Raw genomic sequence first — 22354 nt, forward strand, 5'->3', positions numbered from 1 at the left:
TCTTGGCTTCATGAAGTGCCAATATATTTTTTATTTCACACAACTTTGCTGATAAAATTTACTCCTGATTTTCTTTAGTAGACCTAAAGCTCTTTTAGCTGCTTTTAAACAAGAACTATTTCTATCCAAATAGGTCATCTATTCTTGCTGTTTATTACTGCTTAACAAATCTTAATACTATTTGTAGTATCATAATCCTGTATTTAACACAGTGCAATGCCAAAAAAGAGAGGCTTACAAAATGCTGGGAGCAGGATTAGATGATGACAAAGCACACAAGATGAGCTCTGAGGTATGGATTTGCAAACATTGCTGATTTCCAAGTAAATGGTTGGGAAAGATGCCTTACCAATGTCTGCTGTCAGATTACAGACAAATAGAATCTAACATTTAAGCTTCAAATAAAGTCCTGCCCCAAAGAGTGTCTCACCACTTCTACTGGCTGCAAGATTCCCCCATTTAATGACTTCCTTGCAGTTAGTCCATTCCAATGCTAACTCTACCAGAAAACAAAGCTGCTTATCCTTCCCTTCTGCAGCTGCTCCACAGCAGGACTTTTCTGTCTCAGAATTTTTTCCATTGTTCAGAAAATTATTTCTTCCATGTTTAGAAACTTAATCTCATTTTGTAACTGTTTAAATATTGTCCATTTCCCACATCACATCCACTTGAAGTCAGGAGGGAGGAAAACAAAAGCCACTGCAGAAGAATTAACACTGACATCCCTCCACCAGTGTTACCTCTATAGCTAGTTGATAGTACTCTGCTTCCAAAAGTTGATTTCTCAATCTTGTTACTGCTGCTGGGAGAAGGATCTGATCCAAAGATGGCACTGGATGGTAGGCAGCAGCAACCAAAATATTCAACACATCCACTTTGCTGATGTAGCTAGAGGTTAAACAAACACATACACTTTCACTATTACTGTACATTGAAGAACATTATGCAAAGACAACTCTCAGGACAGTGGTTTCTAATCACCAGTATACCATGTTTCTCTAGCCATCATACAATCCCTTCAGAGTGTTTGTTACTGTTTGGGGTTTCTTTGCCATGTTCAGTGTAACACACTGATTGAAGATGCCAGCAAAACAGTACATGTGAAATTCATATATCACACCTGCCACCTCAAGCTCTGTAGGACAAAACGTGAAGAAGTGTAAAATGCTCATTCTCAGGAAGCACAGGTTTAAAATCCTGTATTAAAATACAGATTGAAAGCAGATACACAACAGCATAAGTAAGATATGTACCCATCTTTGTGAATAATTTCTTCCTAGTCAGAGAATTCTCTCAGTAATTGTTAAGAAGTGATATTACTTGAACTTCTCCTATAAGAACTTTCCCATTATTCCTGCATTATGAAATTCTCATTTAGACTGGTCCACAGTACAAACACAAAGTAACCCTTCCACCTCCACTCCTCAATGAAAAAAGATAATGCTCTTGACAGTACCACAATATATCCTAGTGAATATCTGATTAGAGTCACCTGTCACAGAGAGCTAGGTCCTGGCTCCTTCCAGCTTTTACAAACATCATTTTAGCACTGAAGAGCAATTGTTTCATGATGTCCATGAGGAGTCCAGCATCCACCTCAGGATTAGTGAGCCCTTGGGACAACTTGCAGCAGTGTTCTATCAGTTGGTGGCCACACACTATGCTGTCACTGTGCAGGCTAAGGATGGCAATACACAAGGAAGAGCTGGGAGCCTGACAATTTGAGGAAAGACAGGCAAATATAGGTATTGAGGTAGCTCTCCAGTGAACTGCTTATATTGGACTTTCTCATGACCTCACCTGCTCATAATAAAATTCTCTGCGTACAATTTCATTCTCCTCCTCATTCAGGGAAAAAATCCATTCAAGATCAGTTGCCTTGGGTATTCGTACCACTGTGGAATATTCATTATTAGAAGTTTCTACAGCAAAAAATAAAACACCAGGTAAAATCATTGCACAAGAAGCAACAAACCCAGCTAAGGACACATAATGCAGAACATTCCTATCTCTCAAAAAACAGTCATCTATAGTCCTCTCATTGTGCCACTTCCTGCCAGAATCACACGTCCAGCACACATCACAGAAACATTTGCTTCCCCCAGGGGTCTGCCACATCATACCTAAACTTACTGTCACTGTTACCAAAAACTGGTTCCAGTACCATATTTTCAAATTATTTTTTAACTCTTATGCTATTGGGCATCAAGCACAGCAGCCTTCCCTCTTTAGCCTTCCCTTAGGCAATTTATTAAATATTTCTGAGCAGGAAGGAACTGGAAATATGAGAGCTGTGGGTTTCAGCTTGAAGGGGAAAATAAAGAACAGTTGTAAAAGAAAGAGTAAATTGACTTAACCACCTCTATGTTCTTTTCAAAATTCAGGTGATTTGCCCATGGAGTCCATGAGCTTCAGGCCAAATGATTTTAAGAAGACCTAACACCTAATGTTAAATTTTCTAATAAAATAGTACTGCAGAAAACTGGAGTTCTGATCAAATGATTCAAGAAATATAATTTCTGTGAAAAGTAGTTTTCTTTCCCCCAGATTAAGGAAATACATTTTTTGAAACTTGTAACCCAGAAGAGTTATAAATGAAATACTGCCTGTCATCTGGGTGTAGCTGACAGCACACAAGCCCTCAACTTGATGATCAAGTTTGTGATTCCAAAAACACAATGGCCAATCTTGCAATGCCAAGAAATGGAGAATAATGATAATTTGCTACTCTTTCCCCTGATCAGCTTCCTCTGGGAAAAAATTTAGAAAGTCTCAAAACATACTCATTTAGTTCACATCCCTTTTTAGAGTGTTGAGCAACTTTAAAACTGTAGGGTGAATTTAAAAAAACCCAAAGCAACTAGAGTAAAGAAAAACCTAACACCCCCCTGCACTTTTCCAAGTTCAACCGGAAACTGAATTGGCACAAATAAACTAGGCTAGAAAATGTTTGATAAGCCTTCTTCACAGTCCCCCCAGATAATTTAGAAAAGCAAAATAAAACTCTTTCTCTCTTAAATCTGAGGATTTTCACATTGTTCTTATCCACTCTTATTGAATAGATCACATAGGCCCAGTGATGTGCACCAATGCTACACAAAAGCTACATTTCAGCTGTTTCAGTCTTGAAACAAAGGTAGCAGTAAAGCAAATTTCCATCAGCAGGGGAAAAAATTCTCAAATAGTCCATCATACTTTAAAAAGGAACAAATAAGAAAAAAATATTATTTGCTTTGTTATTACACAAATGCAAATTTTGCACCATGTTTCATGCTACTGTTATAAGCACTTCAACTAACTGTGTCTTGTTCTGACAGAATTTCACATCAGTGTAGGAAAATTTTGCAATCACCCAAAACACCAAAACCAGTAAATACCTCCTGAGGAAAAATAGCAGAGAAAAAGTCAATTAAATGTTGCTATTATTCCTGAAGCTTAAGATATTAGATTTGGAAATTGAGGCACCAAAATGCAATTACTATTTTCACACAATCAATACAGGAGATGAAACTCAGGACACAACCAGACCCACGAGAGAGGCTTCATGCTGTGCTACCTCTTGGCAGCACGGGGTATAAAACCCCACAGCACACTGCAGTGCTACTCAGAATTGTACTGTCATGGTTTATAAAAAGAGGATCCCTCAGCACTGCTCTGTAGTGAGCTGATCAATTCCTACTCACACCATTGCCTCTCACTGTTTCTAGAATGAAAAGTGGATTCTCCAACTCTTTTTCAGTTCCTTTCTATAACACCCATCCAACGCATTCAATATTGGCTCAGATAGCTCTCCTAAGTCTGAATTTCTATTCACAGAAGTTTGAAATGCTCAATTTCAGCCTGCACATGCAAAAACCTTCAGTGATATTTTGTAACTGAAGTTTTCATCACCTTTAGCTGCAACTAGGTGTATCAGTTTCCAGTATCTAACTGCTGATTAGGCACTTAAAAAAGCTGAGGTTTAACATTATTCCATTCCTTACCTTCCACTTGGTCCTGATCTTCTTTTCTGCTGTAATGAAATGACAGAAAGAACCATCATGCCTACTCCAGCACATTGGGGGAAACATGCTTTTAAGGCAGACATCAATATGGCTACCCTCCTCAGAACACTGCTCTGTAAAAATCCAGCACCTATCCCTACCTGTCCTTCTCAACACACTGCCCTGACCCTAATCCCTTCTGCTTGGAAATCTAATATTCTGCCTTTGTATTGTTGTATTTCAACTGCACTAAGTAATTGGCTCTTATGACCTTCTGTAGGAAAAGCACTGTTGCACACATCATAAAAAAGCAGACACCGAGAACAAGAACCGCCCAGTATCAGGACATGTCAGAGCTAAAATGAAGTCTTTGGTATCCAAGTCACTGCCCTTAAGATTTAGTTGGGTTTGATATACAAACAGGGTGAGTATAAAAAAGCCCAGAGAATTAATTCAAACCTGGCAGGTGGCATTCAAGTACAGTGTTGAGCATTGCTGGCCTAATCTGGCAATGTAAGCAACATTCTGACACAACCTGTTCAGCTGCAAGTGACTGCTTGTTTTTTCACAGGTTCCTCTTCAGAGCTGCACAGAATTGCTCCTTTCCTAGGAAGCCTACTAATACTGCCATAGTAGATACTGCTATCTGCAGGCTCGGTAGGAAAAGGGGAAATGAAAGCATGGCTGGAAATCTTACTCTCTGTGACCCTATTAAGCCTGCTCAAGGTCAGAGAGAGTAAAACTCTTTTCAGCTGCACTTTTCACCATCTAGCCTGTGGACACACAATGAATTTCAGTCCAATTCTCAGCTGAAAGCAACTACATTATGAAAATCTGTCATCACAGCTGTCCCTTTTATTAAAAGCAGTTTCAAAGCCTATCTAATCAGAAACTTGCTTTTTAATTCCCAGGGTTCAGGGAGCCATAATCGAGGGATTATGGAATAACTAAAACACTGATATGTTCAGCAGAGCTAGTCAACATGCAATATCAATACAGAAATTGAGTATACTGCAAGGAACTTTGTCACACTGTAGCAATCTGTGCTATGTTTTGCATCAAAACATTGAATTCTTAGGTTAGTGATTAATTGATGCTTAAAGAATTATTGATACTTAAAGAACTAAAGAATTTGTTGCCTGGCCCTCCAATGTTCTAACCCAACGTGAAAAGAAAAGTGAGGCATAAGGAACATTCCCACACCTACCAAACCTAAAAATCCCAACCGCTGGAGGCCAAATGGCTGATGTTACATCATCCAGATAAATCCAAAGGCTTATGTCTCTCTCATTCCATTCCTGCACTCCACTGAAAATTGAGGAGAACTAGGAGAGAAGGACTTACGTGCTTGTGTCTTGCACCAAGCCAGGCACGTTTTCTCTGTTGTAATAGCTATAGCATTGATCACACACACGAGACAGAGTTTCTCTGCAAGCTTCTATTTCCATTTTCTTGGTGGAGCAAGAGCTGCACACCAGCCTGCCACAGCGCCTGCAGTGATGGCGCCTGTTAAACTAAGCACAAGAGGTCATGGATGAGCCACAAAGAGAATTTACTGAAGTCCCCTCCTTGTCTCTCTCTACTCGTGAGTAAACTTATTTCATTTGAAGAGAGAAAACACTATGCAGGATAAGGCTTTCAGAATTATACAGTGATTGATTCTCCCTGTTAAAATTCCTTTTTGAAGAAAGCATAGCAAAGAAAAAAATCAAACCCCAAACCCAGAGGCCAGTATTGAAAATACGTTTGCAGCAGCCTTGGGCTTTCTATTACTTAAATTATCCCAGTTTTGATCACAAAGCTAATTAGATCATGTCCTGGAAAAGGCAAAAGCTCTAGAATGTTTTTCCTGATGCCATTGAAGAAATTTCCAAATTCAAAAGCAGCAGATACACTTTTGAGAAAACTGTACTGTTTCTAAGCAGCAGAAGATAGCAGACTGCCAGCACATCTGCAAAACTAAAAAAAATGTTCTCCCTTAGAGCACCCATGCAGTTCTCAAGTACTCTGTGAAACAATAGTTTTTAGGAAAAGCGTAACCAAGAGCAAAGATTTCATTTTCTATACTCATAATCTGAATCATACAGTGGTTATGTTATTTCTTGCTAGCAGAGTCAATTAGACAGCCTTCTGGAATATTAATACTGCTGGTGTTACACATTTTTGAGATCCCATAATTGTCTTCTCTCTGATGACCAGATTTCCTCTTTAGGCTCTATCACTTCACAGATCTCCGCAAGGAGCTATCTGTTCCCAGTCTCCTCAACCACTCTAAATAAAAACCAATGGTTAAATACCAAAGGACTGGCAATCTTGTTGGACCCATGGTGATGCATACAAACCTGCTCAAGTAGCTCAGGTCTTTCAGAAAACAGACTATGAGGAAGTGCTCATATTAAGGTCACAGTTCTAGGAATGTCTGTACTTCATTTTTTCTCCTTACCATAGTAAAACGTTCAGTTTTGCAAACCATACATATTGTTTCAGTGTCATCAGGTATCCATTGCTGCTTGGGTGGTGGCTTCTCAGGAGGCACAAATTCTTGAGGAAACAAGTTCTGTGGCAGACTTCTGTCTCTGGGACTTGCAGATATGGTTACACCTGAAAATGAGCCAGGCCAAGAAAAATATGGAATGGGATTTAAGCTGTTTAATAGAGTCTCAAGTACCAGAAAACACTACAGACTCAACGAGGCTGTAAGGTCTTTCTGCCTCACAAGATGACTACTATCATTATCTTTCAGCTAGGTATGGCAGAGTAACATTGTATAAGGAATATATATGCTGTAAACTAAGATGGTAAACTTAGAGTACTTCAATGCTGACAAGCAAGAGAATGCACTTATTAAGAGACTTTTTCCACAACAGTTAGAGAGGTGTAAGACAATGTGTCAACATCTGTTCTTGTATCACAAGCAGAGACTTGGAGGAGGAAGAAAAAATGGTCATTGGATACCAAAAAGTAATACAGGATAAAATAGAATCTTAAGTATACCCAGTGTTGACATTCCTGAAGACTGGGAGTTTCCTTTGTTATCTCAGGGGAGATGTGGCATAACCAGCAACAGCCTAACCCTCCCTATTCTGGTCGCCTTTTCAATCTGCTGTGGGGAAATCAGTTCACAGAGGCAGGAATTTAAGTGCTGCCTTTGGCATCTTAACGCCAACAATGAAATACTCATTGAATGAGATATCTACAGTATTAGATGGGCTATTAGTTTATATGATGTGGGTCAGTTACACAGGTTAATTTAAAAGTTCAACGTATCCCTGCAGCCCTGCAAGCCACCTTTTGTTTACAAGCATATTAAACTAAAGAAGAACAAAAATTTCCATTTCACTAAAGCTAACTCATTCTCATTCAAGTAGATACCAGATTGCAAACAAACATTAAAGGACCATGCATTCCAGTTTTTCAACAGGACAGAGATATCAGACTGACCATTATAAGAAAAAAACTGAAGAGCTACACAGCCCAATCCAAAACACTGCTGTCACTTGATGTAAGCAAGAAGAGTCTTCATTTCAGGATACAGAAGGAGGAAATAGTTCAGACACCCTAAACTGTAGATCAGTATATCATTCTACAGCTCTAGTCCAGGCCCATTACTTGCTAAAATCATCACCCTTGGAGGTCTGAAGATATTTTGTTAAGTCTTTCCCTGAGAGCACACACAGACTGTGCATGTCTTGCATGAGTTGCTGAATAGAACCTGCAGAAGAATTTCGGGTTGTTTCTTAGCTACACATATTCTCCAGTTGTTCTGGCTTAAATTTATTAGTTTCCATTTTTTTTGTGTCTGAGGACTGTGAGTACAACCTCTCAGACAATACGAGGTGTGTTATTTTCCTCAGGTCACAACAGCAATCTTAGGGAAAAAAACTTCAAGGACTGTAGAATGGCATACTCAGGGAATGAACTGGGAGAAAGTGGCTGGCAGGGGTTGATCCACACAGGAGAATGGGTTGGGCACTGGTCAGCAGGTGGTGAGCAATTGTATTATACAGCACTTGTTTTTCCTGGGTTTTGTTTTTCTTTTCTATTTTTCTTATCTCCCTTTTCATCATCATTATTACTATATTTTACTTGATTTCAGTTAATAAACTGTCCTTACCTCAACCCCCAGGTTGTACCCTTTTCCAAATCTCCTCTACATCCCACCTGTGAAGGGACTGACAAGGGAATGATCAAGCAGCTGTGGTTGCTGCTGAGGTTAAACCCCAAGAGGCACAAAGGTCTTAACCTTACCAGTAGAGCTGACAGGAGATAGCTCTGATGATCCTGATTTAGACACTACTTCACACTCCAATACCTGATTGAGACTTTCCTGAATACGTATCAGAGAATCTAGGACAAAGAGAGGAAGAAGGAGAAAAAAAATCAGAGGACAATACTGGTCAATACATCTACCTTAGAGGAAGATTAGAAGAATCCATTCACAGGAGTATGTAAGAAGGTCAGCACAAAACAGGGCTATGTTTTGCATGCAAATTAGTCCACAACAATTAATGCAAAACTGTATAAAATTCAGTTATCTAAAAAACAAAGAAAGGGATTCTTATCAAAGCAAGGGTGTAATGACAGCTAAAGGAACAATACAGCAGAGATGTGAAAACAATTGGTTAATGGCTTATGGCTAATATGAAATGCTTCACATTGAGGTGGAAGGAACATGCATACTTGCAAAGTTATAGACCATTTGGCACAAAGAGATAATTAAGTCTGATGCTTTTATGTTAGCAAGAGCTGCATCTTTAAATCACAAAACGAAGCCAACACTTGGGAACTGGCATAATGCAAATTGGTACCATATCAGCAGTTATAAATACATACAAATAGGTACAGGACCCCATATGTTTTTAATACAGTGACACAAAAGCATTGGAATGGATCTGCAGCACCCTCTGCTGTTCCAGTTCTAAAACCTTAAAAGAAACCAAGTGCACAAGACTCAAAGACAACATGGATGAAAAGGGATTGACAAGCTAGAGACAAGACTGTTAAACAGAACTATGAGTCTAGAAGCTTTCGATATGAAAAAGGAATAGGACTCTGGTAGGAGGAAATACTACAGAAGACTAAATCCCCATTCTACTTGAGGGCAGATGTAGTTGGCTGCAGGCTTTAGAAGTGCTTAAGTTGTAAGTGACTTTGTGTTAAACAGGAGTAAAATAGAACTGATCAGCATAACACAAGAAAAGAAACCTCAACAAGGAACAACAGAGAAAAGTCTGAGAAACTTTTGGAGCTCTTGGTCCTTGAAAACATCTATTTACAAGAAAGGCGAAGACTTTAGGAACACGTTCTGGGCTAGAGGGAGACTGGAGGCACACATCTAAAAAACATGGCATGATTGCTGAAATTATTCTGGGATGATTTTGGCCCTTCTTTCCCAAATGAAAACCAGCATTCTGACAGACAGTTACCTGATCGCTTTTCCTTTAATGTGAAAGGGAAGTTGAGAGCTTTTTCTGCATACTTGGAAAGCAAACTGTCAATGTCTTCTACAGTAATACCAATTTCCTGCCCAGCTAAGAGCTGCTGCAGTGTCTGCACAGCTACAGCTACCCAGTCCACCTTCATATTCATGAGGAGCTGTTCCAGCATGAGCAGCGGCCTTGAGGAGAGGTGGAAGTAGTTAACACGGGAGACTTCAGGCAGAGTCAGCAGCACCTGAGACACAAGAAAAAAAATGTATCATAAAAATACACACCTTTAAATATGTGTTTTTGTGACATTAAAGACAAGAAACTAGAGCAATAATTTATGCAGAGAATGGAATGACAGGTGGAGGTCAAAAAAAGGGGGTGGGACTTCTGAAAACAATTCCTACTTCTGTTACAGAATTACTGAGAGGATTTGCAGAATCACTTAGCTTCCACTTTCCATTCCATAAAACACTGCCTTATTTCAGAGAATATGGAAGAGTGAAACCTGTGACCCTGTGACAAGTATGTTGCAGCAGAGTACAGCACATTCTCTTATTACAATAAACTTATAAAAAGCATATTAACCCAATCCTTATCCTTCTATCATCTGAGGAAATGTTACGCAGAGAAAATAAGAGCAATTCTCCTCTAAATGGACAGTTAATATGGATGCTTTTCAAACTAAGTCATATCTTAGTTTGAAGGAACAAGAAACAGGCAGCCCAGCAAAACACTGGTGTGGCACACACTGGAGCAAGCTGCTGTTTACAGTCTTGCACCAAAACAGACATTACCAAAAGCACTGCATTTTATTTACATGTAATGCATTCAACTAAGGTTATCTGCTGATTAATGCATCTACTCCCAGGCTGAGTACAGAACCTGTGTGACTTCTGTAAAAGCAGTGGCCATCCAGAAAGAAGAGTGATACTCTCCACGTCTGGAAGGACCTTGGAAGAAACATGAAGTCAAAAAACCACCATACAGGTGAGCATACATAGGACACCTGATGTTACCGATACAGACAGTAAGTTGAGGATACTACCTTCTTCACTCGGGACAAAGATAGCAACTTTTCTGATAAACTCCACAATTTTATTTTATTCCACCCTCTCCTCTTTCAGTCTGTGTGTAAATCCATTCTCCATAGCTCAAACCCAAGACTGCTTTGTTCATACTATGGAACGGCAAAAATAGAGAAAGGAAAGAGAAGCTTTAAGCCATCTCTAACTTTCCTTTGGATCCTGAGACTCAGGATCTTAGACCTGGTGTGGTGAGAATGCTCTGGCTTTTTATATTATGAAAGTACTATGCATGACAAAATTACTTGTACAGCTCTTTATTGCTGTTAATCCCTCAAGGCAGGGGTTTTACTGACCTTGGATCCTATATAGAGTGCCTGGATTTCATTCCGGCGTGCCGTTGTCAGACTGGCATAGAAGTGAGCTGTGAGGTAATCAGCCAAGAAGTGAGAGGCTGCCAAGTTTGGATGCTGGTCCAGGGACTGCTCACTGATGGCAAGGCAAACACCAGGGTCTTCAATTCTTTGTAAAAGCTACAAAACCAAACAAAACACAGTGAAACTCTACAACATTCCTGGAAGGCAGCTTTCTGTCCATGACAGTTTATTACAGTGTTCCAGCAAACAAATTAACTCACTTTTTAAGTGACAGCTCCACCATTATTAAAACCAAAAATGTTCACACCACTAATTTGGGCACAGCTGACCGATTTATGTTATTAGTTTCACTTCTGATTCTTCTGCTTAAGCAGCACTGACATGCTTCATTATGATATTTCAAATGAAAGGAGCCTTGTATTTCCATGAAAGTGACATTTATGCTATTAGGTCCAAGAACTAAATTGCCAAGCTGGATTTTTACTTAAGCATAACAGGGGAGAGCTGGGATCCTAAAAGCTTATCTAAGCAAATAACATCTCTTGAGGGTGGAACCAAAAAGACCATGAAAACACACACAGTGAAGGCAGGCAAAACAGCTGTCAACTTATTTGATCTATGGATATGAGACTGAGAACATCTTGCTATTACCTGCAATGCCTTTTCCATGTCTCCCATCTCCAGTAAGTGCAGAAGGTGCTCACGGTGAAGGTTGATCAAGTCTTCTCTTGGGACAGGATACAAGTGTTCCCATTCCTCACACAATTCATAATCCTAAAGAATTGAAAAAGAAGTAAACACAAAAGGACAAACTCTACCCTCCCTGATACAGTTTCTTCTCCCAAAGTTCTGATTAAGAGATTCTGTAGCTTAGACTCCTCTCCCAGATAAAAATAATAATAATTACACTGACAAAGGAAGATGATAGCCAATTTAATCAGTCACAGCCTGAATTTAAAATACCTTGTTTACCTTACAGTAAACAAGCTAGTTTTCAGAAAGACACTTAAAGCCAGCCAGATTTACAATATTAGCATTTCTCTAATAATCACATCTGTATTATGACCAAAGTTATGCTACTTTAAAATCTTCAAAATTGTAAAAGAAAAGTACAGGTTATATCTCAGAGTAAGAGTTTAAACTAAAACTTAAGAATTATTAATTACATGTAAATCTTGATATTAAATACAGATCTCTATATGTTTCTGTAGCACAGAGCTGAGTAAAGAAATCCTTCCTCCCAACGTAATCTCCACTGATCATTGTTTTAAGATGCCATTTCGATGAATTTATTTACTTGAAGTTTAATGCATTCTAATTCAACGAAATTCACATGACGATGTCTAACCTTTACTTTCAGAATGATATTCATGACAGCCTGAGGATCATCAGCGCAGGCTTTTTTCAGATCCTGCCAGTCATTCCACAATGGTTCATTTTGCACATTCAAAATCTGTAAAAGTTAATATTGAGTAGCATAAATTATAGAATCTCAATTTATCTCAATCAATAGCCTAAGAAAACAGCTGAGCTCATCACATCAAGAGCTTTGACAAAAAAGTCAAAAAGGAGACCACATTTAGACCTTTTCAGGGATGATGTAACGCCCTTGCACTCAAAAACAAGATCTCTACAGTTTTCACAGATATGAGTCTACAAGGCACATTTATAAGGGAAGGTTTCTGAAAGATAAGGTTTCTGGCAATAATTATGGATGTAAAAGTACACATTTACTGCAGACATTGCTGGCACTAACAGAGAGACAACTGAGCTGTCAGTTAGCAGAACTCCCACCAGACAGAACTCAGCAGGGATGGCTCCTTATTTTGCTGTTTGGCTTTTCAGTCTGTGCTGAACTCCAGGCCAGCCTTTCTGACTTCAGGGTTTCTGCACTACACTGCAGTTAGAAGAACTGACTGCAACACTAACTTGGCCCTTGGACCACTAGTCTTGTACACCATCTGCATTTCTCAAACTTGTAAAATGATTAACTGCCATGGAAAGCTTCCAGAGGCTCTAGAATTTGCATAGAATGGAAAATACTTTGCAAAACAATCAGATTCACAAAAATGTTTGTATCTAAAAATGTTTGCAGACCAGAATGCTAACAGGCGAGTGGGAGAGTTGTGAAGGATGAAAGCTGAGTGTTAACTGGATACTATAGTACTTCACATGAACTGTTTTGGATAAAAGACTTGAAAAGCTCTCACGACCAAAAAAGAACCAAGGGTGAAAGCTTCTCAGTGGGCAACCAATATTTGCTTCCTGCTGCCTATTTCATTTCACTGGTTACTTGAAGAATGACCTTGTACCTTTTGATAAACCTGAAGCTCTTTCTTCCTGCTCTGCAGATTGGCTTTTAGCTCATGAGGCATGCCCAGGTCAGAAATGCAGTAAGCTAGAATTTCCAAACAGGCATCAAGGGGCCACTTGTCCAGACAGCGCAGGGCCAGTCTACTTCTCAACACTGCATTTTTTACAAGGAACAAGTATTGCCAACCATCCTTATCTGTGGAGGAAACAAAACACTAATTTGAAATTCAGTTTCTATAATTCAGAAAATAAAAAAAAAAATCCTTATCCTTGCTGGATCACATCAACAAAAGAAACACTGACAGGGCTGAAAAATCATTGCAAGAGTTATCCCAAGCATTACAGTTTTGGGAAATATCCAAAGTTAGCACGAGGTACTTACTATTCAGACTCCAAAAGGCACCTTTCACAGATCACATCATCCATGCATAACAATGACACTGCTGTAAGAGATGTTCCATTAACAATACAATGATTACTGTGTCCTGATGCATTCAGCTCTTCACATAAAAATAACAAAACAGACGCATTCCAGTTCTCTTGTACTAAATTGGTCATGATTTGCACATTTGTGAAACAGAAACAACACCATCAGAGAAAGCAAATTCAGGATGAAAAAAGGAAAATTATCTATTTCCATCTCTGGATTTGCCCGAGGACCACTACTTTAGTTTCTGCGTTTTGATCCAGGCTGCATTCTTTATTAAAAAAAAAAGAATTGAGGAAAAAAGCCTGACTTAATCCTTCTTACCTTCAGCAGCTGCACAACTCAGCACAGCATCCTTCACATTCACCACTTCCTCCACATCCTGACAGTACAGATCCAAGACCTTCAGAGCTCTGTCCCAATCCTTTGCCCCAAGAGCTTGTTCAAAGACTCCAGTTAATACTTTAACAGCTGTGGTGGAATGTAACCCTAGGAGCACCAGAGACATGTATGCCTTGCCAGAGAAGACAGCAGCCAAACTGCTACCTTCCTCTTGATTCCGAAGTGGCTCAAACATAGCAAGAAGAAATCGTTCCAATATTGGGAACTCCTTCAACAGTGCCTCACACTCCCTGGAAATCTGCTCCAAGCCTAAGGGCACTTCCCGTTTGCCCCGAAATTCCATCCAAGACAAACTTGATTTGTGTATTTTCTGTATATTAGATGCACTTAGACATGCCACTGTAGCCATCAGCTTCGACTGAGACTTCAGGAAGTCCAGGGAGGAGGCAGTCAGTGTGTGCTGGCTCAACTCATTCAGAGAGGATGAGGCCTGAGTGGAGATATCCTCAGAGGTCACTGCAGAATTGTGAATAGGTATTTCAACATCTGGCAGGCAGTGGCAGGCACACTGCTGTGTCAAGTTGCTGATGTTGGTCAGAAGAGACTTTGCCTGGCTGTTTTGCCTTGCACTGCACAAGGACAGTGGTTCACAACAAGAGTTAACAATGACTTGCTGCACATTCAGGTTCAACCCTTCTTTAGCCAAGAGAGAAGAAAGTCTGTAGGATTGAAAACAGAACCAGATTACCCAGCACATATAAAGGTACTTTATAATTAGATATTTTCATTAATCTTCTAAATGCTTTAAGAACACAAGCCCCCTAATATTCTTCACAGGTACATACACAAGAAGATTACATATACTATTTTAACTCTGAACTTAGGCTGTCATTCCTTTATAGAAAAAGAACTTACTCCTCAAACATTGACTTTTACCTAACTGCAAGCTACTAAAATAGTTCACCATTAGCACTCATCTTTTTAAAAGCTACCTCATCTTTTAAAAAAGCTACCTCATCAAATCAGACAGTTTCCATGCCAACCTAATTTAGTAGTTGCAATGGAAGGAGCTAGATTATCCAGTTTACCTGCAAGGGCAAGACCATGCCCAGTATTCTTACTGAAACCTACTACCCTACTTTATTGTATTACATTGACAAGCTACAAGTGCGCTCCTCTGAACTGTCACACAGTTAAAAAAATCCACATAATTCCACTCTCACTTCATAACAGATAGTAATTGTTAAAAATATGGAGCCACTATTCTCCCAATCAAAAATCTTCAGGCTGGATAAGGCACTGACTAAGCTCCTCCCTACACACCAATCCTTGCAGCATCAAGTGATCAGCTGGTGGGACACAGCTGTACCACCTGTGATAAGTAGCCACAGAACCTAATAATGGCTGAGGTAAAAGTCACCAATACCAAAATAACCTACTGGAGTACATAATCTGAAAAAGCACTGACCTGTCAGGATGAACTTGTCTCTCAAAAACAAGCTGGGAAAGCAGCTGAGTTGGACTCTGCTGTAACAGTATAAATGGGTTTCCCACTTTCACTTCTGCAGATACATCTTAGGGAAAAAAACAGCAGAATATTTATTATAATACAAACACATTAGCTGAATACACTAACCAACTTTTATTTTAGGAATATAAATTTTATGGCCCTGAGTCTAAACCCCTTTGACTAAATTCACAGAGTTCTAAATTCACAATAGAATGGTAAAATCCAGAGTAAATTGCAAAGCATTTGTGATTATGATAAGCCTCTCAGTTTTGGCAATATTATGTCGGACGTATTACCAAAACAGGCAGAGTACAGATTCTTCATCCTTTATGCAAGATCTACATTCAAACAGTTTAGCAACTCTACTTCATAAACTTTCAACAAAATATGTACTTGTAGTGAGAAGTAGAAAACATGCAGAATTATTTCCTGATGAGTCTCTGGATGTAGACTGGTGAGTCCATGCTCTATTCAAGTCAGTTAGCAAGGGCAGAGGGAACTCACAGGCGTATAGGTACTTTTACAAAGGAGTGAAACCCTGGCCACTACGGCTGGAAAGCATTTGTATCCACTACTGAGTTACGTCAAGTAACTTTGGACACATTCTCCTAAGTTCACCTCTTCCTTTCATCTTCCAACACAACAACATTTCCCCCAAACTCACCCAGCCCTTGAATATTTTTGTGCAATTTTTGGCTTTGGCAGTTATCCAATCATGTCCATACAGAAGCTACAGCTGGCATGACAGTGACCTGAGCTGAACCAGCATGTCTGCAAATAGACTTCTGCTCTTTTTTCTTATCCTCTTGGGAAGGTACTCTCTGAAATCAGTACTCTGGTATTTTACATTACTGCAGCTCAATTAGTGTCAACTTGAAAACATGGATAAGTGTCGCAGACATCTTTTCATGAAAAATCCTTTCTTTAGGATTTTTCCTCCTGAGAAGCTGAGAGGCCTCAGGAACAAAATGTAAACAATGGTTATCTGCTGCTGTGGAATGCAACAGGTAGATCTTTGATTGGCCCATCTTGGATATTTATAATTAATGGCCAATCACAGCCCAGCTAGCTCAGAGAGAGAGTCCGAGACAGCTGCCTTTGTTATCATTCTTTTATTTCTATTCTTAGCCTAGCCTTCTGATGAAACTTTCTTCTATTCTTTTAGTAAAGTTTTAATGTAATATATATCATAAAATAATAAATCAAGCCTTCTGAACATAGAGTCATTTCTCCGTCTCTTCCCTCAACATAAGACCCCTGTGAACACTGTCACAGATAAGCAGTTTTACTCTGAGCACAGTGAATTGTTCTGCTCTTCTGACAGCTTTATGTGCTGATGGTACATTCCTTTCCATGGGCCATCTGCTGATTCTATAAAAAAATTCTGCCTGGTTACCTCTGCATGGCCTTCTACACACTCTTTTCTTACCCTTGTGGAGCAGCAGTGCCTGCTGCCTCTAAGGGAGCTGTAAGTTATACAGCATGCTGATCTACTGGATGCAAAAATCAATCTCGCCTTACAGGGGCAGTGCTAAGAATTTTTGGATTTCAAGGGCTGTTTGTTTTGTCTCCAAAGTTTTGTCTCTACGTGGAGTGCAGAGTCTGGGTCAGTAGTTAGCATTTCTGTTCTCATTTTCCCACTGACATCAACTATTTCCATGTGAGCTGTGTGTGGCATAGGTGTTATGAAATAAAAGGAAAAAAAAAGTAATAATCAGTTGAAATCAAAAGCACAGGTAGTAGGTACATTTGGCAAGGAACCATTTTTGCACAATTACTTTCCAGAATTTGGCCAGACTACACAGTGTGAGTATCTCCACCTAGGCTCAGACTTTCCAGCAGAAAGCCCTTACCTAGCTCTGCATTCAAGCTCCGTAACACCACAGCAGCCAGAGTAGTGATGTAGTCAAGGAAGGCCTTCACAAAGTTTGTCTGCGTGTTGCTCTCTTGCATGCTTTGGCTATGCTGGTCAAGAGTTCTCAGCAGGAGCTGTGTTTGGTTCCAAACCAGGTGCTTCTCCAGCTCCATGGGTTTGAGAGAGCCCTGCTCCACCAAGGTGCCAAGCAGGCTCCCTTTAGAGTCTGGTTTAAGAGAACAGACAAGATTCAAGGATGAAATGTCAAGAAGAAAGGAGGCAGGGGGGTGGGGGAGAAAGAGAGAGAAATGCTTTAGCTTTATTTCCTCTCCACAATTATTGATCTCAGTATAAGCATTATAATTTAATAAATTCCCTTGCTCCCTGAAGGCAAGGGACATTTTTACTGTGAGCATTATAATTCAATTGAAACCAAGAGAAATTTTCACAGCAGAATAAAACTATAGTACATCTAAATTGATAACCACGGCTCTGAGAAGTTAGAACTATATTAAGGCAGACCTAAAATATTTCTAGTTCTGTGTCATTAACATTAATTCTAAAACACAGGTGCTGACCAATCCTTGAGCTCCATCCATAACATTTAGCTCTTAGAGCTCTCCTAAATTTTTGCTCATTAAATATTTTAAGAACACCAAAAAGCCATTTATAAATTTGGTGACTAGAAGAGAAACACCAGTACTATATAATGAAGAGAGCTGTAAGAAAAAGCAGCTGTGGAAAAGATGAGATGTTTTATGACAGTCCTATGAAAATTGGAAGGTATTATGATATTACAAAGGTTTTGAAGGTTTATCTCCATTTTGTTACTTAAAAAAAAAGGATAAAAAAGCAAGAATAAGAATACACCAAATTATCTATAAAGTGCCACTTTAAAATATACTTAAAGAATTCCTTGCTAGGACTGCATAGAAATAGAACAAATAATGACTCTGACAAATTCAGAATTTTAGCTGTGAAAACAAATATAAGAATTACAGCTAAATTTTACCCTTTGCATTTATGATTTTTAAAATATATATTTGTGCATATGTCAAAGAGCATTACTACTGGATTTATAGCTGCCTGGAAAGGCCAAAGCAAAAATTTACATCCATACATCAATCAGTCTTTATGTTCACAAAAATAACTCACCCACAGAACGTTCAACACATGTCAGTGCTTTTAGGATATGATCCAGGTTTTGTGATAGAACAATTTCATTAGTAATACTTTCTTCAGTCAAGGCCGGGTAGCAAGCTTGCAGAAGGTCTACAATACTGCATCGAAAATGACTCCCTATTTTCTCATCGGACACCTCTACAAAGAGGGAGAAAAAAACAACAACTGTAACAAAGACACAAGTATTTTTTTGCACAGAAGGCCCACAAAACCAGAAGTGTATGATAATACAAAAAACCAGACCATTTCAGATTATTCAGAATCGAGCTCAGGTCACATCCCCCTTGCCTTTTCTGTTATAAATACTAAACTAAAACATGGAAAGTTCAAATTTACACTGCAACAGAAGACAAGAATTTGATTTAAGCACATTTCAACAGAAAGCCTTATCAGCAAAGCACACTACCTGGTCTGGATTGACCTTGTGATGTGCAGGAAGAGTTGAGAATTTTACTTATTTGCTGGAGAACTGCTGGAAAACCCTTGACACCTTCAGAGTGCAGTAGAACAAAGTCAGGTCGGTGGCCTGGAACAGTCATTGTGCAAAGGGAGACAAAATCAAAGTTAGGAGTGGAAAAAAGAGACACTAACATGAAAGTACAAAATGAGATTTAATGAAGGCTTGGGTGTTAGCACAAACAACACAGCACAGAGAGGCATTTTCTGTTCCCAGGCCCATGCTGATAAACATAAAAATCAAAAGCCTACCCCGAGTTTCAAGGCTGTTGTAGAGTCTCCTTTCTGCTGTCTCCAGAAGCTGTTTGCATGTCTTCCAGAGATGGCACTGAGTACAAGCTAGGTCAAATGCTGCCATTGCTGAAGGACTGAGGTCCTCAAGGACTTCTCGCAGAGGATCAGTATGCTCCAGCTGGATGTTTCTGATCCAGAAATTTTCTTGAAGAGTAGGAGCAAGACTTCCAGAGGTTGCAAGCAATTTATCAGTAACATCCGAGATGGAATAAAATACCATACCTACAGGTGTCATCAAAAACACACAAACACTGGTTAACAGCATAACTAGATCAGATCCTGTAATGGGTAACTATTTTTTAATCCTTATAGAAAATAATTCCATATGTGGCCTGCTTCATGGACCAATTAATTACTGTAGAATGGATGCAGCTAATTGGGCATCAACAGCAAATTTTCAACATTTATAGTCTCTTTCTAACTCAAAGAACCACCACTTACACTTCTGAACAAACACTACACTCATTTTGATATTATTCGAATTGCTTTCTCGGACTTTTTACTTCTCCCCAAACCTTTGTGAGAACTCAAAAAGCCCAGTCCTTACCAGCTGCTGCTGCATTCCCAATAGCTTGCAGTGTTGAACGGCCACTGCCAGATTTCCTGATGCCTCCAGTGCCATCTGATGCTTGATTCTCAATATTGTGCTCCACTCTCGCCATTTCTCGTACTGCCTCTTGGTAACGCTCCATGAAAACCAACTCACCATAGCAAGGGGAAGTCTCCAGATTAAACATTAAAGCCACCTTTCAAAAGTAACAATAGATGTAATTAAATAGATGTACAACAATAGATGTAATCAAATGAAGTTTTCAAAGGTCAAGGAGCTTGGGTGGGGGGGGGAGCTTTAGAGGATTCAAAGGAATAAAACAAATACTTTAACTGAAAAACATCTCCACAGACACAACAGGCTGAAATGGTGTGGTTTTCTCCTAAAGAGTTTTAAGTGCCTGAAAAAAAAGACCCTCAGAGATGTTTTTCAATTATTATTATAAAGCTTACCTATTATTTGTTGCAGGATTAGAGCTGAATTAATTTTCATAACCTGCACCTTTCAGAACGACTCTCGACAATTTCAGTACACTATGTAATGAGAGATATCTATCAAGTTTGCCTCCAAAGCAGACCATTTCAAATAAATTCTTATTCAGCAAGGAATACCTGCTCAAAATTTAAACACAAAGTAGCTAAGCAGAGCTGTGCATGAAACCAACAACCAAAAATCAACCAACCTACTAAGAAACCAACAACAGAATACAAACCAAACTTGAATGCTTTATCACTGGTGATACTGAAAATCAAGGCAACAAAGCAAAACAAAATGCTCCTTTGGCCCTGTAAGTAGGGAGAAGATGAAGTGGCATGCCTGGAGTCAAACAGAACTAATTGGCTGAGTAGTAACCTGATGTTAATGCAATGTTTAAGTGACATGAACTGCTCCAGTGTGGCTATTCAAAACCCAGCCAGGTCACAATTTTGACAGAAGATCCACTCATTGATGCACCTCAAGATATTTTTTCAGAGCATCAGCTCAAAAGCCACACAGAGAAAGGTATGCACAGCTGTGAGGGAGCAAAGAATCACAAATATGCGGACTGTCAATTTGCAAGTCTTTCTGCCTGTTCTCAATACTAATTTAGTCTCAAAACATACCTCCTTCAAATGAAAATAATCACTACTCTCGGTAAGGAACACCTTTGCATGTTTCTACCAGGGTTACAAGTGGAAGAGTGCCATGGTTTTGAAAAACGGATTAAATAAAGCAGTTCAAATAAAGCTGCTTCCTCATGAGGCTTTACATGATCTCTCTATTCTTCAGTCAGTTGAAACACTATGCTTGACTAGCTCTTATCAAACATTTGCATGCTTTGAGAACCCAGGTGTAGAGAAAACATTTTCACATAACAAGGCAGAAAAAACCCTGCATCTATGGGATGTTGGTTTGGAATATCTTTGTTCCTTCTACTTGCTTCTACTTCTGAAGTGATTCTTTCACTTGGAAGCCCTATGTTTGCTAAATGCAGAAGAAGTGGGAATTTCATTCAAAAATTGAAATACATGCATCTTATTTACCTGGTGGGCTTCCACAAAGTTCCCTCTCAAAACACAAGAAACTAACAGTGATTCTGGTGGGGAAAGCATCATAGGAATGAGGGAATTCTGCTGACGTGGTCTTGCTCTGCTTTCCAAATCACTCAAGCCAGAGACACTACTGGTACTTCCCTCTGCAAGACAGAATTCCTCAGTATACTATTAGGGAAAACACATTTCACCAAGTAACAGCCACCTAGCAGATAACAGCATTTCACATATTTAACACAAAAAATATAGGAGCAGAGTTGCAAGCAAGTTTTAGGGTAAAGAAGTCAACATAAACATCCTGTTAGAAATTCTCATAATATTTCACTATTTGGTCAGAATTTGCAGTTTGGATCTCATCCCTGTGTAACACTTTTCAGGAGCTACATAATGTGCACACAGTGCTAGGCACTGGTTCAGTATGGACAAAGGGAGAAGTCTAAAGCATCTGACCTATTAGATCATTCCAGCATGCCTAAGCATGTCTTAGCTTACACGACTATCAGTTCATTAGCTTTTTTGATGGTTTGCAGACCACTACATTGCTTGCATACTGTTTCCTGCAAGCCAAAGATACGAAGAAAAATCTAATTCTCTTATTCCATAAGAAGATACATGTTATTTTGACTACAAAAGAGTGATCCAAAAACGGGAGCTCTGAGAAGTGAAAAGATATAATTCTGTCCTGCACACAGCAGTAATTCACATTAACAACTCAAGCAAATTCTTCATCATGCACATTGAAAAGACAAAGAAATACTACTTTTGTGGCTTATTACCTGAGGTACTGGTGCTTAGCTCGCTACTTGTGCTTTCTAATGATGGACTGGATGCTCCCTCTTTCCCATCTAAAATGGAAAAAATCAAAATCAGCACATTAAATGCACTTTTATTAAAACTTACTGCAAATAACAGATTAAGCAACCTCAAGAGATCTTCAAGAGTATCTAGTAAATGAGCCACCACTGACATCTATGATAAAGGCAAAAACTGCTGATTTGAAGAAAATGCTAGGCTTAGAGACTATGCTGGGTGGCCTCATGTCAGATACTTCAAAGCTTGTTATTTTGGAACATGCCACTCCA

At 39.2% G+C, this 22354-nt stretch overlaps 1 protein-coding gene across 2 annotated transcripts in view; it reads right to left on the minus strand.

Annotated features, from left to right (window-relative positions):
* Nucleotides 1–22354, minus strand: part of ZFYVE26 (zinc finger FYVE-type containing 26) — a 48981-nt gene that overhangs the window by 11600 nt on the left and 15027 nt on the right. For both annotated transcript variants that reach the window (XM_036383780.2, XM_036383778.2), the window contains exons 12-32: nt 22049–22117; nt 21264–21415; nt 19738–19936; nt 19149–19412; nt 18847–18966; nt 18414–18578; nt 17257–17484; nt 15362–15467; nt 13876–14612; nt 13124–13320; nt 12160–12264; nt 11463–11585; nt 10791–10967; nt 9410–9656; nt 8232–8330; nt 6427–6584; nt 5328–5497; nt 3984–4012; nt 1801–1922; nt 1493–1713; nt 741–888 (exon numbers count right to left, since the gene is read on the minus strand). In XM_036383780.2, the coding sequence (XP_036239673.1) occupies nt 741–888; nt 1493–1713; nt 1801–1922; nt 3984–4012; nt 5328–5497; nt 6427–6584; nt 8232–8330; nt 9410–9656; nt 10791–10967; nt 11463–11585; nt 12160–12264; nt 13124–13320; nt 13876–14612; nt 15362–15467; nt 17257–17484; nt 18414–18578; nt 18847–18966; nt 19149–19412; nt 19738–19936; nt 21264–21415; nt 22049–22117 (3836 nt within the window). The remainder of the gene's footprint in view (nt 1–740; nt 889–1492; nt 1714–1800; nt 1923–3983; nt 4013–5327; nt 5498–6426; nt 6585–8231; nt 8331–9409; nt 9657–10790; nt 10968–11462; nt 11586–12159; nt 12265–13123; nt 13321–13875; nt 14613–15361; nt 15468–17256; nt 17485–18413; nt 18579–18846; nt 18967–19148; nt 19413–19737; nt 19937–21263; nt 21416–22048; nt 22118–22354) is intronic.

This window comes from Molothrus ater, chromosome 6 (assembly GCF_012460135.2).
Source record: "Molothrus ater isolate BHLD 08-10-18 breed brown headed cowbird chromosome 6, BPBGC_Mater_1.1, whole genome shotgun sequence".
Classification (NCBI taxonomy): Eukaryota; Metazoa; Chordata; class Aves; order Passeriformes; family Icteridae; genus Molothrus; species Molothrus ater.